Source organism: Phoca vitulina, unplaced genomic scaffold (genome assembly GCF_004348235.1).
Source record: "Phoca vitulina isolate PV1807 unplaced genomic scaffold, GSC_HSeal_1.0 scaffold78, whole genome shotgun sequence".
In the NCBI taxonomy this organism is placed as follows: domain Eukaryota; kingdom Metazoa; phylum Chordata; class Mammalia; order Carnivora; family Phocidae; genus Phoca; species Phoca vitulina.
Window position 1 is genome coordinate 1,865,909 of NW_022589781.1, and position 13,763 is coordinate 1,879,671.

The window sequence follows — 13,763 nt, forward strand, 5'->3', positions numbered from 1 at the left end:
GGGGGAACGTGGATAGGGCACAGCTGGGGGGTGCCTGGTGGAGGGAGCGTGGATAGGGCACAGCTGGGGGGATGCCCAATGTGGGGAGCATGGAGAGAGCACAGCTGGAGTAATCAGACATTTATCAAGTAGAGCCAGTCAGGTGCATTTCTTGGCAGAAGGAATGAGTGAAGGTGGGGGCTGTGATTAAACAGGAGGGAATATTCCCAGGTTTCTGATTTAAGCATCTGTGCTCCTGGTTTTCTCTGAGGGGATAGGAAATCCTGGAGATAAGCCAGTGTTAGAAGAGGATTTAGGGAGGATGAAGCAGATCGGGGCAGTTGAGCTAGACGTGCCTACAGGCTGTCCAAGTAGAGATGTCAACTTGGCAATTGGATGAGTCTGGAGCTCTGAGGAAGTAAAAATTGGAGAATCATCAGCATATTGAAGGCAGCTGAAGTTCTGAGAGTTGAGCGGATTGGCCGGAGCACGAGGAGCAGAGGTCAGAGGTCCTGGGGCAGGCTCAGGGGACAGAGGGAGCCGGAGTGCTGGGGAAAGGAGAATGTTTGTAATGGGAGCGAGGGAAGCGAGCGCTCCCCGCAGGAGGGCAGGGCCAGAGCACCTTTGCTGGAATCGGAGCACCTTGCGGTCCCAGTGACCTGAGCCGAAAGCCCTGTGAGTGGACTGATCGGGCAGCATCCCGGTGGGTCGAGTGGTTGAGTGAGTGGAAAGAGAAGGAGTAACCGAGCGGACTTCCACGATTCCCCGAAGGGAGGTTTGGCTGCGAAGGGGGAGAGGGAGGTAGTGGCCGTGCGAGGGGGATATTGGGGTGTCTGGGGGGGATAGGATAGGAGAAACCAGAATGCCTTGGAATGCTGTGGGAAGGAGGGAGTGGGAGGAATGGGGAATGGGAACCCGGGGGTGCTGGCCGGGGTGCCGGGGCGCTTCTGTTGGAGCAGCAGCGGAGGGAAGGGGGCACAGGCCAGGGGGCTAGTTGCTGGGGTACTTGGAAAACGGCATTTTCTCTATGAATCAAGCCATGAGATCGTCTGATGAAAGTCAGGCACGTGACCGATAGAGGCTGAAGGAGGATGAAAGTCTGAAATGATGTTCTTGGATGATTTGAGATGAGCCAGCTAGGGTAACGGGATTTTCAGGCAGTGTTTAGGATTGGGGTGTAGAATGGCACCAGTAGGCCTGGTCTTGGGGTTTCTTTCCCAGAGTAATGCTCAACAGTCTAGGTTCAGGCAAGGAGGGAGCCGAGATTTAGAATTTAAGAAAGAAAATAGAGGCCCTGGGGTCTGAGTTGTACAAAGAGGAGCACCTGATTAGGAGGGGCGAGCTCAGGTATCCGTATCTAGCATTTTCATTTCTCCTCTGTATAAATATTGTTCCCTGCTGACCCAAGTCCTGTATCAGGATCATATGACCTTTTTTTCACCATTTTAACTGTTCTGGAATTCATAATTGCTGTATTGTTTTCATTTGCTAACCCTCTTGCAACTTCTTTATATTCTCTGTTTCCTCCGCGTCTGCATGCGTGTGTGTTCTGGTCTGTCCTGTGCCTTGTGTCGCAGGGAGAGGCAGTGAGGAGCATCATGGGCACAGTCTGAGCAACAGTGCCTGCTGTGCTGGGAGTCCTGACGATGGATTCAGCAGTATCATTTCCTGTGGGTGCTTTCCTCGAGTGGCCGACCGTGGCCGATGGGACATTTGCGGTGTGAGCGGGTTTGTTGAAGCCTGAGTGTCACTATAAAGCAGTCAGACGACCAGCTAACATTTTAGCTAGAGAACTCCATGTGTCCATTTCGTAGATGTTTTTCTTGAGTCACTTCAGGTTTTTCAGAAGCAGACAGCACCGTGGGCCGCAGGTCTAGCTGCTGTAGCTGCTGGACTCCTGACACGGGCAGGGAAGGAGTGCGGGATCGCACACCCCGGTTTCCTGGTGGAGGGGCTTGCGGTCGTCCGCGCACCCGGACCTCCCCTCTCCTGCTTCAGGCTTGGCAGGCAGTGCACTCCGGAGATCCTGCTGACTGAGGGCGTGCAGAGGATGTGGGGTCTTAGTGCTTCTCATGCAGGCTGTCCGGAACTTGCTGGTTTTGGGGCTCCTCTGTGGCCCCCGTTTCTGCCGCCCAGCACTTGGGTGCCTCCAGTCCCCGCTCTTTGGGGTTCACCAGACAAATCTCCTCCCTCCTCATTAGTGCACCTCTCCGAGGAAGGTTAATCTGACTTTGTCCCCTCTCCTACGTCATTTATCATCCACTTCGTTTCTTCATAAATGGCGGTTTGAGAGTATGGGCAGTCAAGCATTGCTTGGCCTGTGCGGATATAAATAAATGACTGAATAAAGAAGTAAGGCAAGTCTCTGGTGCAGAAGAATTCTGGATGATTTATGTGGATGCACCTCCCTGAAGGAGTGGAGTCTAACTCCCTACTCCTCGAATGCGAGCTGGGCATAGTGACTTATTTCCAAAGAGTACAGTGTGGAAGCGGGAAGGACCAACCTCACAGCAGAGACCCTGCCAAACATGGCGTCCAGCCTGCTGGTCGGGGTTCACGTCCCTGTGGTGAGGGGCGCGAACAATGCTCCGCCTCTGCGCTCTTCTTCCCGAAAACACGTTAACTTAGTCTAACCACCATAAAAATATCAGACTAATCCCATTGAGGGGTCCTCTACAAAATTCTGGGCCAGTAATCCTCAGAATTGCCCATAGTAGTAGGAGACGGGTGTGGGGTATATGGAACTCTGTACTGTCTTTGCAATAATTCTGTAAATCTAAAACTTCCAAAATAAAAGGTGTATTTTTTAAAGATGAGTTAAAATTCATCCTATTTATAGTCAAATACAGCATTAAACCTGCATCATTTATTCTGGGAACCCCTACTGTTTGAATCTTTTCTAGGGGATTTTTGGGGCATCAGCTAGAGCTGACACAGAGAGACCCGTGTCGGAGGGCCTTTCTCTTCTTAGGTAGTAAGACGTGTAAGCAAGCATCAGAACCCTCCGAACACCCGTCCCCTGAGTGTCCTAGCAGCGTAAATAGCTCTCTCTACATGGAGCTGCGCTGGAGCCTGGAGCCAAAGACCAGTGGTGACGGCTTTTGAAGGACCTCATACAAATAAAGACTGATGCTCTTGTTGCCCGTTCCTGTGGCTCCCTTCCAGAACGGGCTGGGCTCGGGATGGCAAGAGTCCAGACGCCTCCTGGTTCCATGGACTATGGATTTCGTGCTTCCGATTCTTGTTATTTTTCTGGGCAGAGGAAGTGTTTCTGCAACAGTCACTCTGCCATCTTGAAACTGGAAATCTCTTCCTGGGTAATTTCCCCTCCTTTGGAGTTTCCAAGGTGACTGGAAATATCCACATATTTTCAGAAATAGAAGTTGTAACTGAGAAAAGGATACTTATTTATGTTAGCTATTTCTCCTAACGTTCTGAATATCTTAGTTTTCATGTGAAAATGGTTTTACGCTGGAACGTTTTTTTGCTTTCTGTTGTGTAGAGTGTCTGAGTGAGTGATTTTTCATTGGTCAGTAATGTTTATCTGCTGCTTTTCTGTTCACTTACATGATCTCAAGTGACTTTTCTGGGACTTATTCTCCATCGGCTTGACATTTGAAAATACTCCTCTGCCCTACAACTTTGGAAATTCAAGACTATTTCCCTGTCCAAGTTCATCGGTAACATCACAGTATGTGAATCGTAGTAACTGACACTTGGGTGCTCACCGGAGCTCAGCCACTGTTCTGGGGGTTTAGCTGTGCTCATGCCGACACCCCTGCGAGTGAGCGCTACTATAATTCATAGCTAACAAGCGACCAAACCCAAGTGCGCAGGGCAGTGATGGGCCCAGGCTGGCGAGCGGCCAAGCCGGCTTCTGAGCTCCCGTGCTGATTGTCTGTACGGCTTGTGAGTTTCTTCACGAGCTCTTACCGCAAATTGTCTGAGGTCCTCCTTTGATGGTCATTACCTGGAGGCCCACGTTTCCCTGGCCCTACCTGGTGCCACTTCAGGTGAGCGAGCTTTCTCACACGTGCAGTACGGTGAAGTTGGAGAAGTAACTGTCCTAACGTGAAACTGGGTGTTAAGGTGTGTATCAACCTGGCTTTCTGTGATGGATAGAACTGATGGTTTACTTGAGTCTGGTGGCTTTTATTTCTGGCAGATGTCCATTTAATCTACTCTCAAAGTGGAATTTACCTCAAATAAACAGTAACTTGTTTTGACTAGTGGGTCAATAATCTGAATTTTTTTGCCCTTGTCTTTCCTACAGAATACTTCGAACTTTGTGCAGAAAACTTAGACTCCCGGAGAGTTTCCCTTTCCGTCACTTAGCACACCTGACGCCAGGCTTCGTTGGTGCGGACCTGATGGCGCTGTGCCAAGAGGCAGCCATGGGTACGGTCAGCAGGGTCCTGATGGTGCTGCAGGAGCACCTGTCCCCGGATCCCGCGAGTGCGGGTTTGCTGTCTGGACGAGGCCGGGAAGACCGGATAGGCGCCGAGCCCGCTCCTGGGACACTGGCGCTTTCTGTGCAGGTACCTTCACCAGTCCTGACGTTGGCCATGTAGCAGGTGTCGGTGGAGTTGAGGTGTATGATTTTTGGTTTTATCGGCATTTTATCCGCGGTGTGATGATCAGTCACACCCAGAATGGCTGTGTTTTCGAAAGTACAAGTTGTTTTACTTTTTCAGCTGATCCTGAGTAAATTCCTTTTACAGCATGGATTATGAAATTGTGGAGGCAGGGGTTGGCGAGCCGTGGGCTGCTCGCCTGCTGCCTGTCATGGACACCGAAGTTACGGAGGGACACAGCTGCATTTACACATCGCCTCCCTGCTGTCACGCTTCTCAGTTCATACGGGAGTCCCACAAAGCCTACAGTGTTTACCCTGCAGGCCTGGCCAGAGAGAGCTCGCCCGCTGCTGTAAGAGCACTGGGCACTCGGTCCTGTTTCCTGGTTACCGTCTGGTCACGGGCACCGGCGCAGTCCATGGTGAGCTCGCTGCACGCGGCTCAGAGCACGGTCCGCGCGGCAGCCGCGAGCTGTGTGAGTCGTGAAGCTCAGCACAACATTTGTGTAGCACTTGATGGTTTGCACGGGGGCTTCACGCGGCTTGTGATCAGAGGGGTTAAGCGTAAGAGGCCGTGGCCTGCCCGAGCCACGCGGCCTCTGCTCTCCAGAGCGGGCATCTCGGTCTGTGGTTTCAGATGTCTTTTCCCTCCTTACTCATTTGGAACCACTACTATATCTGTTAAAATTCACAATAATCTTAGTCCTTATATAATGCTGTACGTAAGTTGGGATTTTATGAATTGAATTACTCAGTGTTCACCCGTCCTTTCATAAAATTCTTTACAAAGCAAGAAATCTGCCTTTGAAGCTCAAGGTTCAGTGTAGTCCTAGGATGCCGGCCTGCTCTCTGTGTGGGGGACAAGCCCCTGGGGAGCCGTGCTGTGAATGATGCTCCCACCGGCGTAACTTCGGTTTAATTCCATCAGAGTTCAGCTACTGTTCAATTCCTTATAAATGAAACGTGGGAATTGGTGGTTGTGGACCTGAACACGATCAGCTGCTGGTGGCCCCTGGCCATCCTCCTGCGTTCCATTCCAGTCAGGGGACCTGCCCCTTTTGGCTCGTTATAGCTGAAAGAAATACCGCAGTAGCAGTTTTTAAAGGTACGAAATAACTTTGTCAACAGACTTCACGTTTCTTCATCTCCCCCCTCAATCGCTTCCTGTCAGGAGGAGTTACAGCGGCTGCTGGAGCTGCTGAGGAGCCACGAGCCCCTGTCCGAGGAGCAGCTGCGGGGGCTGTGCATCGAATGGGGTGATTTCACTGCTGCCCTGGCCTCCGTCCAGCCCTCTGCCAAAAGGGAAGGCTTTGTCACCGTCCCCAATGTGACCTGGGCAGATATCGGCGCCCTGGAAGATATCCGGGAGGAGCTCACCATGGCGATACTGGTAGGTGTGTCTGCCACTGGGCGCCCGGCATGTGCATGAGGCGGCGTGTCTAAATGGGCTGGCTGTAGCTTTCTTCCGTGGGTCCTGTTAGATTCTAATTAAGCATCCAGCAGTTTCTCATTCTTCTGACATCTGTTTTAGATTTACTCTCATGGTTGTGCTTGAATTCTTGGCAGTGAACGAAAAAAAATGTAGCTTTCAACCAAGAGCTGACTGAGAAATATTTTCTCAACTCTCTCACCCTCTAAGGGTCAGAGCGGTTTAGTGCCCATGAAACTTCAGATTAATTTTCATCATGCTTACTTTTCTACCTTCCTGAGCATTCTGTGGTTCGTTAATGAAGGATGATCTGCTTTGAGGTGTGGGGCTGCTAAAAGCGAAGAGCAGGGGTACAGCATGTGTCTGTGTCCCCTGACCACGCAGGGCACTCCTGCTTCTGAGCCTCACGGCACGGCCCTGCCTGAAAGCTTTATAACCTGGGAATTTAGGTAACTTAAAAAAAACCCATGATTTTAAGATGCTGAAGTATTGTATCCTAATGTTTAAAACGTTTTCAGAACTTATGTTTAAGTGATTTCCTCTAGAGCAGGGAGTCCCGTATTTATCACCTGTGTCGGCAGCATGCATCGAGGTCATTCAGACACGCAGTACAGAGTGGACATTTGTCACGACTGACGTGGGCCTTGTTCACAGGCACCGGTGCGCAACCCCGATCAGTTCAGAGCTCTTGGATTGGTGACTCCCGCTGGGGTCCTCCTGGCTGGCCCCCCCGGCTGTGGGAAAACGCTGCTGGCAAAGGTACAGTGTGCACACAGCTGCCCCTGTTTTCTTTCTTGCTGTCGGGGAGGAGAGTAGGAGTTGAACCCTCAGGTTGCAGCCTCTTACAGTGAGCGGGTTTTATATAATCTCTGTCACAGGCTCATTCTAGCAAGACTGACCATTTCTTCGGAAAGGTTTCCCACTTTTATTTTAATTACAAAAAGTACATCATTGGAAATTTGCAAAAGAAAAAATTTGTGCATCAGCCATCACCCCATTGATTTTAACACAGCATTTACCGTGTTTTCTGTTGTCTGGCTTTTTAGCGAGCACCGTTGTGTACTTGTGGTTTGTAGCTGACCTTCTTTCCTGCATCGCTGTAGTTATCATTTATAACTTAAATGTTTTCCTCTACGTCCCTAACAATTGTTTCACAGAATTGTTTTCTTGCAATAGAAAATACAGAGAAGCCAGAGGAGGGGTCGCACTACTTATAATCCTCTCACCACAGCTAACCGCCGCTTTGTTCCATGGTCAGTCCTTCCAGACGTTCTCCATACTCGCCTGTCCCGATGCACATGTTTTGACAAATACAAGGTCTTTAATGATGCTTTCCCCACAGAGCAGTATTTCTTGAACGTGTCAACATATATACACCTCCATATTTTTAGCATCTGTGTAGTATTCTGACATAAAGATATTCTGTAACTTACAGAAATGATCCCCCATTGAAACACTACCTTGAATAGTCCTGTACTTACATTTTTGGTACCTCAGCTGATCATTTGATTAGAATGAATTCCTAAATAAATTTTCAATAAAAGGAATGCATGTTTTTAAACCTTTTGACCCATTACCACTTGATCAAAGTTACCCATTACCAGATTACATCTGCTCCATCACCGAAGTGCCTTCCAGGTGGTTTGTACAGATTCAACCCTATCAGCGTATCGTCCCCCACACCCTGCGTTAGCAAGAGCTGATAATGCTGATTTTAATCTTTGATGGTTGGGGAGGCAAAAATGGTATCTGATACTTTTTAATTCACATTTTAAAAATTACCAGTGGGCTTGTCAAACTATGTATTTATTGGCTATTTTTCTTAATGAACTGTTTGTTCATATCCTTTGCCTGTTTTTCCATTGATATGTGTGTAATTATATAATCATTCTTCATATAATAAAATCTGTCATATTTGTAAATGTTATCAGTTTGACACTTTTGACTTCATATTTTTGACACATGGCTTTTTTGTGTTTTTTTTTTTTTTTCATATTTATGTGGGCAAATTTCTCAGTCTGTGGTTTTTTTTCCTTTGGAATCATACATATTAGACTCCTTTTCCTTATCTGTAAGGTATGTTGGCTGTCATTTTTAATGTCTGGATAATGTTTCATCTATAATTTACTTAGCCCTCATCAGCTTTTTAAAGTATTTGAATTACTTGTAAATAGGAAATGAAAATTAATAGCACTTTTAGTAAGTGCCACAGGGTCCACAGAATTTGTGACTGCTCAGTAAATATCCGGTAGCCACAGTAAATATCAAATATCCACGTGTCAAATAACACACTTGAAGTTTTCCAAACTTACTGATACGACTACATTTCCTTGCTCCGTGCTTCTGGCACTCTTCTAGGGCCTGGCTCTGCCGGAGTGTGGGAGCCACGGGGGGGCAGAGGGCGCCACGGAGAGGGCAGCAGTTCTGGAAGGATAGAGCCAGAAGGAGGGTCATGCCTGTGAACGTGTAAATTCAGCAGGCGGATGCAGGACTCCGGCCTGGGTGCCTTGTCACGTTGGTTTGTTTTTAATTAGTTACATCTGCCTTTGAGTAGCCTTTCCGCGGCAGAAGGGAGACAGCTTGGGTTATTTGAAATCCATCGACCAGGTTTTCCTCTTCCCCCTGCTCTTGCCTCCCCCGACTGCCAACAGCTTGATACCTGTGTGTGCGCCCGCGTTCCGGCCCCTGCCCATGTGGAGTGGGGAATCTTACCGAGCATGCCATGGGTGGCCTTCAGGCTCACTGGGCCCAGGAGCCCAGGCGGTGTTTGTGCGGCTGTGTACTTTTTGCTGGGAGAGGGTTCACCACTTTCTTCAGATGCTCCAGGAGGTATGTGCCTGAAAATCTTGAAATGGTGGAAAATGTCCTTAGATGGCAGAAGCAAGTGTTACTGGAGGAAGGTCGTGGAGCCACTTGCGGGTCAGAGCCCGGCACCTAGACTGGGCCATAAAATGACGATTTGGGCTAACCTTGGTGGTTTTGTTTACTCAACGATCACAGTAAGATGACGTTTTTCTGAACCCTGGCACATGGGAAGTGTGCGAGTAGTGTGGGGTCAAGGCATGTGGTAGCCGGAGCCGGCACCCTGCACGTTGATGACTGACGAGGAAACTGCAGAGAGAGGAGTAAGGTCAGTGAGTGCCTGGGGCTCTGGCCCGAAGCAGACAGCCCCTGACCATGTGCAGGAGGCTCAGGCTGATGTCCACGAAGGAAAAAGTGAATTGTGCTCACTGCACTTCACCGAGGACACAAGATTTCCAACAACTTCAGGAGCTCTTGGGGGTGTTAGTGGGTTAAATCTTGGGAATCTGATGGGTGGAAGCTGAAAACCTGATGTGGGTGCGTCAGCCTTCATTAGATGCGCTCCCTGACTCCCCTTTCCGTGTTGTGCTGAGTGAAAGCTAGGACAGAGACCGCCGAGCGCTCCCTCCGTGGCAGAGCTCGCGTGCGTTCCTGTGACTTCCTTACCCTGTGCCGGCAGCTGTTGGAGGTGAACCAGGCACCTCCTCTGGTGGTATTTACGGTCTGGCCGGAGAGACAGGCAGGAAACGAGTCCTACGGTAACACTGGAGGCTCAGCTACGTGAGGCTGGAAATAAGCAGATTGTGGTGAATGATTGGGTGGGAGGTGACTGTTTGAGGTAGTGATGTTCGGGGATGCTGACAGTTGGCTGTGTCCTAAGGGACCGGCTGGCCACAGGAGGCACCAGGGACAGAAGGGGAAGGCTCTTCCAGGCAGAGGGAACGGCAGTGGCAAAATCCCTGATGTGGGGAAGGGCTTGATTGAGCTTGAGATCCAGAGAAAGCCAGTGTCTGGACCATGAAGAAGCTGTCCTGTCCCAGACTGCAGGCTTGTGAGCTGTGGTGCATACTTCACGTCGTACTCAAAGATGAATGCGAATCCTCGGGAAATGATAACGATTGACGTTTTTAGAAGCGTGCGAGGTGCAGTGTGAGAATGGGTCAGAGGAAAGCAAGAGGGAGAGGAAACCAGTCAGGGTCTTTTCGGTTTGGTTTGGTTTCTTTGCATATCCAGGCAGATGATGAGGCTGTCTGCATGAGGGGGTGTGTGGTGGAGAAGCAGAGAGTGGTGGACTCCTGCATTTTGACATCAGAGCTAACAGGACTTTCGGGCAGATTGGATGATGTCACAAGACAGAGGGTCAAGGGGACACCGCGGTTTGGGGCTAAAAGCTGTTGGAATTGGAAGTGTGGGGTGTGGAGGGAGTTGGGACAGATCCAGGTGTGCCGCTCTGGTAATGACGGATTTGAGATGCGTGTCCGATCAGGAGGGAGATGCCGAGCAGTATGTTGGGTGTAGATCTGGAGCTCCGAGGTCAGGCTCCAAGGGGAGGAGAGGGAGGAACTCCCTTCCCTCGTCCTTGTGAAGCTCTGGGTGATTTCGCTCAGGTTTCATCTCTGCATCCAGGTGACCTTCAGATGATCTTTGTCAGATTCTTCCACACTTATAACCGCATGTGTCTCCTTCGTGCTTCTCTTTGGCTTTGAGCCATGAGGTTTAATTGTTATTAAAAATAATCTGGAAACAATGACCCTTGGCCAAGGCTGATACTGATGTTTTTGAATTTGAGGTCATGAGCAAATGATTGCTTTCACTGGGCAAGGCGTGTTGGATGCAGAGATTATGGTTTCACTGGAATTCCAAGCTAGAGCTACGAATGTGCAAATGTATGTATGTGAGCGAGTTTACAGAAACAAAACGCTGACATAGATGTTTGTGTCATCTCCATCTGATTTCTAGTCTGAGTGGTTCTTAGAAGGTTGTAGGTGAACCTTCCATTGATTTTTTTTTGTTTAACCCATTTCTCCTTTTCCCATATGTGAGCTGCGCGTCTAAGAAGGAAAACACAGCTGTAAGAGAAGGGGAACAGCATAAACTGCAAAAGCCCCTGCGCTGTCACGATTTACTGTTACTTTAGTCTATATTTGTCTGACTTGTGTCCTTTGGTTTCCTTTCCCTAGGCTGTTGCAAATGAATCCGGACTGAACTTTATATCTGTCAAGGGCCCCGAATTGCTCAACATGGTAAGTCGCTGTGGCATCAGCCATGAGTATAGCTTAGGAGACTTGCGGCCTCTCCACTTACGGACGCGGCATTTTGGTAGAATCTCCGCTGCAGGCGGTACCGAGTGTGTGTAGCTGCTCTCCTTAGTAAGTCTCCTCAGCTCTGAGCCTCCGTGTTCCCACCTGCGAAATGGAAATAACATTTGAAGTGTGTGCTCTGTGCTGAGTGTCCGTCACACGCTGTACACACGTGGTCGGCCCTTGAGCGGCCTGGGTTTGAGCTGCACAGGCTCACTTACATGCAGAGACTTTTCAGTAAATACGGTCCTAGCAGTGTATTTTCCTTACGATTTCCTTAATCATATTTTCTTCTCTCCTGCTAATAACTTTCTTGTAAGAATTCAGTGTGTGATACACAGGACATACAAAGTAGGTGTCAGTTGACTGTTTATGTTGTCGGTAAGGCTTCTGAAGGTCAACAGCAGGCTCTTAGTGGTTAGGTTTTGGGGGAGTCAGATGTTACACGTAGATTTTCAATGGTGGTGGGGAGGGGGGTCTGTGCCCCTAACCCCGTCTGTTGTTCAAGGGTCACCTGCATTCTTCTTCAACAACCCTGTGAGACACGAATTATTGTTTCCTCTGAATCCTGATTTCCAAACAAGGAAACTGAAGTCTGCAGGCGGCACGCATCTTGGCCAAAGTCCGAGGGCTGGGGGAGGAGAGCTGAGGTTTGAGTCTCGGTTACGTGACTCCTTCTCTGCTTGCCTTGCCCTCGTGTCCTGTGGCGAAAACAACTCGAGTTGTTTTTTTCTTTAAAGCAGGCTCCACACCCAGCACGGAGCCCAACACAGGGCTTGAACTCATGACCCCGAGTTCATGACCTGAGCCAAGATCAGGAGTTGGACGCTCAATCGACTGAGCCACCAAGGTGCCCCCCCAAATGACTTAAGTTTTAATAAATAAAAGTACTTCGGGGGAAAAATACTACCATCTTATGTAGTAACTTCTTTCTGTAATTAGGAGTTTATATAGTGTCTCAAATTTAAGAGATTTTGAATATCTTCTTATCTCTTCATCCCTGTGAGAAGTAAAAATGCCGTTCTGTCATGTGATTCAAACGAAGAAGTGAAAGTATTATCGTTGTTTTTTTTTTTTTAAGATTTTATTTATTTATTTGACATAGAGAGACACAGTGAGAGAAGGAACACAAGCAGGGGGAGTGGGAGAGGGAGAAGCAGGCTTCCCGCCGAGCAGGGAGCCTGACTCGGGGCTCGATCCCAGGACCCCGGAATCATGACCTGAGCCGAAGGCAGACGCCCAACAACTGAGCCACCCAGGTGCTCCTTATCATTTGTTTTAAAAGGTCTTTTAGGGGTGCCCGGCTGGCTCAGTCAGTGGAGCGTGCAACTCCTGATCTCGGGGTTATGAGTTCGAGCCCCACTTGGGTATAGAGATTACTTAAAATCTTAAAAAAAATTAAATAAAAGGCTTTTTAAATTTATCCCCCCTACCAGTTTTTATGTGTTTCCTATTCTGTGTGATACTTTCCTCCTGAAGTAAGGATTCATATTTAGGCATTTCCTGTGGGCTTTTTTTTTCCTTAAGATTTTACTTATTTATTTGACAGAGAGAGACACAGCAAGAGAGGGAACACAAGCAGGGGGAGTGGGAGAGGGAGAAGCAGGCTTCCCGCCGAGCAGGGAGCCCGATGCGGGGCTCCATCCCAGGACCCTGGGATCATGAGCTGAGCCAAAGGCAGACACCCAACGACTTGAGCCCCCCAGGCGCCCCTCCTGTGGGCTTTCTATGTGTGTACTTCTTTTGTACTTCATTTCAGCACTCTGGCAGAGGAGGTGTTAGAAGTGATCCTTGGAGGGAGAGGATTGATCAGGGATGAGGCTGGAAAAGAAGGTCCCGCGGGACAGTGAAGGGCCGTCCTCCACGCGAGAGCTGGGGTGTCCTCTCCAGAATCGCGGAGACCCAGGAGGCCGTAAAGCAAGCGTGTAACGTTTTGTTAACTTTATTATGAAATATCCCAAGCACAGAAAAAGTTATGAAGAGTAATGGAATGAATCCTCTGTATCTGTCACCCAGCTTTAAAAAATACACAAAACCAAGATGTTCGACGCCCCTGCAGACCTTCCCTAACCATGACCCAGTTCTCTCTCCCGGAGAATTTACCATAATCCTGAATTTGCTGTTCATTGATTCCGTGTACTTTCTACATTTACTTTGTGTATTTATCCCTCAGCAACACACAGTATTGTTGTACACGTCTCATCATTGTTTAGGGGGCAATTGGAAATTTGAACACTGAGTGGATATTTGATGTTAAGAAAATAACTTCTAAGGGAAGGGTGAACTCGGTGCGGGGATGCGGAGTGCACTTGTCCTAATGAGCACTGAGTAAGGCGGGGAGGTGTGCATCACCGTGTGTATTCCCGAAACTAATACTACACTGTGTGTTCACAGCACTGGAATTAAAACTGAAAAAACAAAAGGAAAACCAGTTTTAAGTGTGATGATGTCGTTGTCAGAAACCATTGTTTTTCGTTAGAGATAGGGAAATATTTACAAATAAAATACGATGTCTGGGCTCTCCTTCAAAATGACAAGAATGAAAAGCGGAGCATCTGTTAGGTGAAGGTTGGTCAGGAATTGAGCAGATGATGATTGAGGCTGGGTGATGGGCATGTTTGGGGTTCAGTATACTCTTATGCCTACTTTTGTTACGTGTTTGGAACGCTTTCATAAACAG

General features: G+C 48.7%; 1 protein-coding gene across 6 annotated transcripts in view; it reads left to right on the top strand.

Moving 5' to 3' along the window:
- Positions 1-13,763, top strand: part of NVL (nuclear VCP like) — a 93,664-nt gene that overhangs the window by 27,487 nt on the left and 52,414 nt on the right. For all 6 annotated transcript variants that reach the window (XM_032393912.1, XM_032393913.1, XM_032393914.1 and 3 more), the window contains 4 exons: positions 4,253-4,517; positions 5,724-5,942; positions 6,636-6,740; positions 10,964-11,026. In XM_032393912.1, coding sequence (XP_032249803.1) covers positions 4,253-4,517; positions 5,724-5,942; positions 6,636-6,740; positions 10,964-11,026 — 652 coding nt within the window. The remainder of the gene's footprint in view (positions 1-4,252; positions 4,518-5,723; positions 5,943-6,635; positions 6,741-10,963; positions 11,027-13,763) is intronic.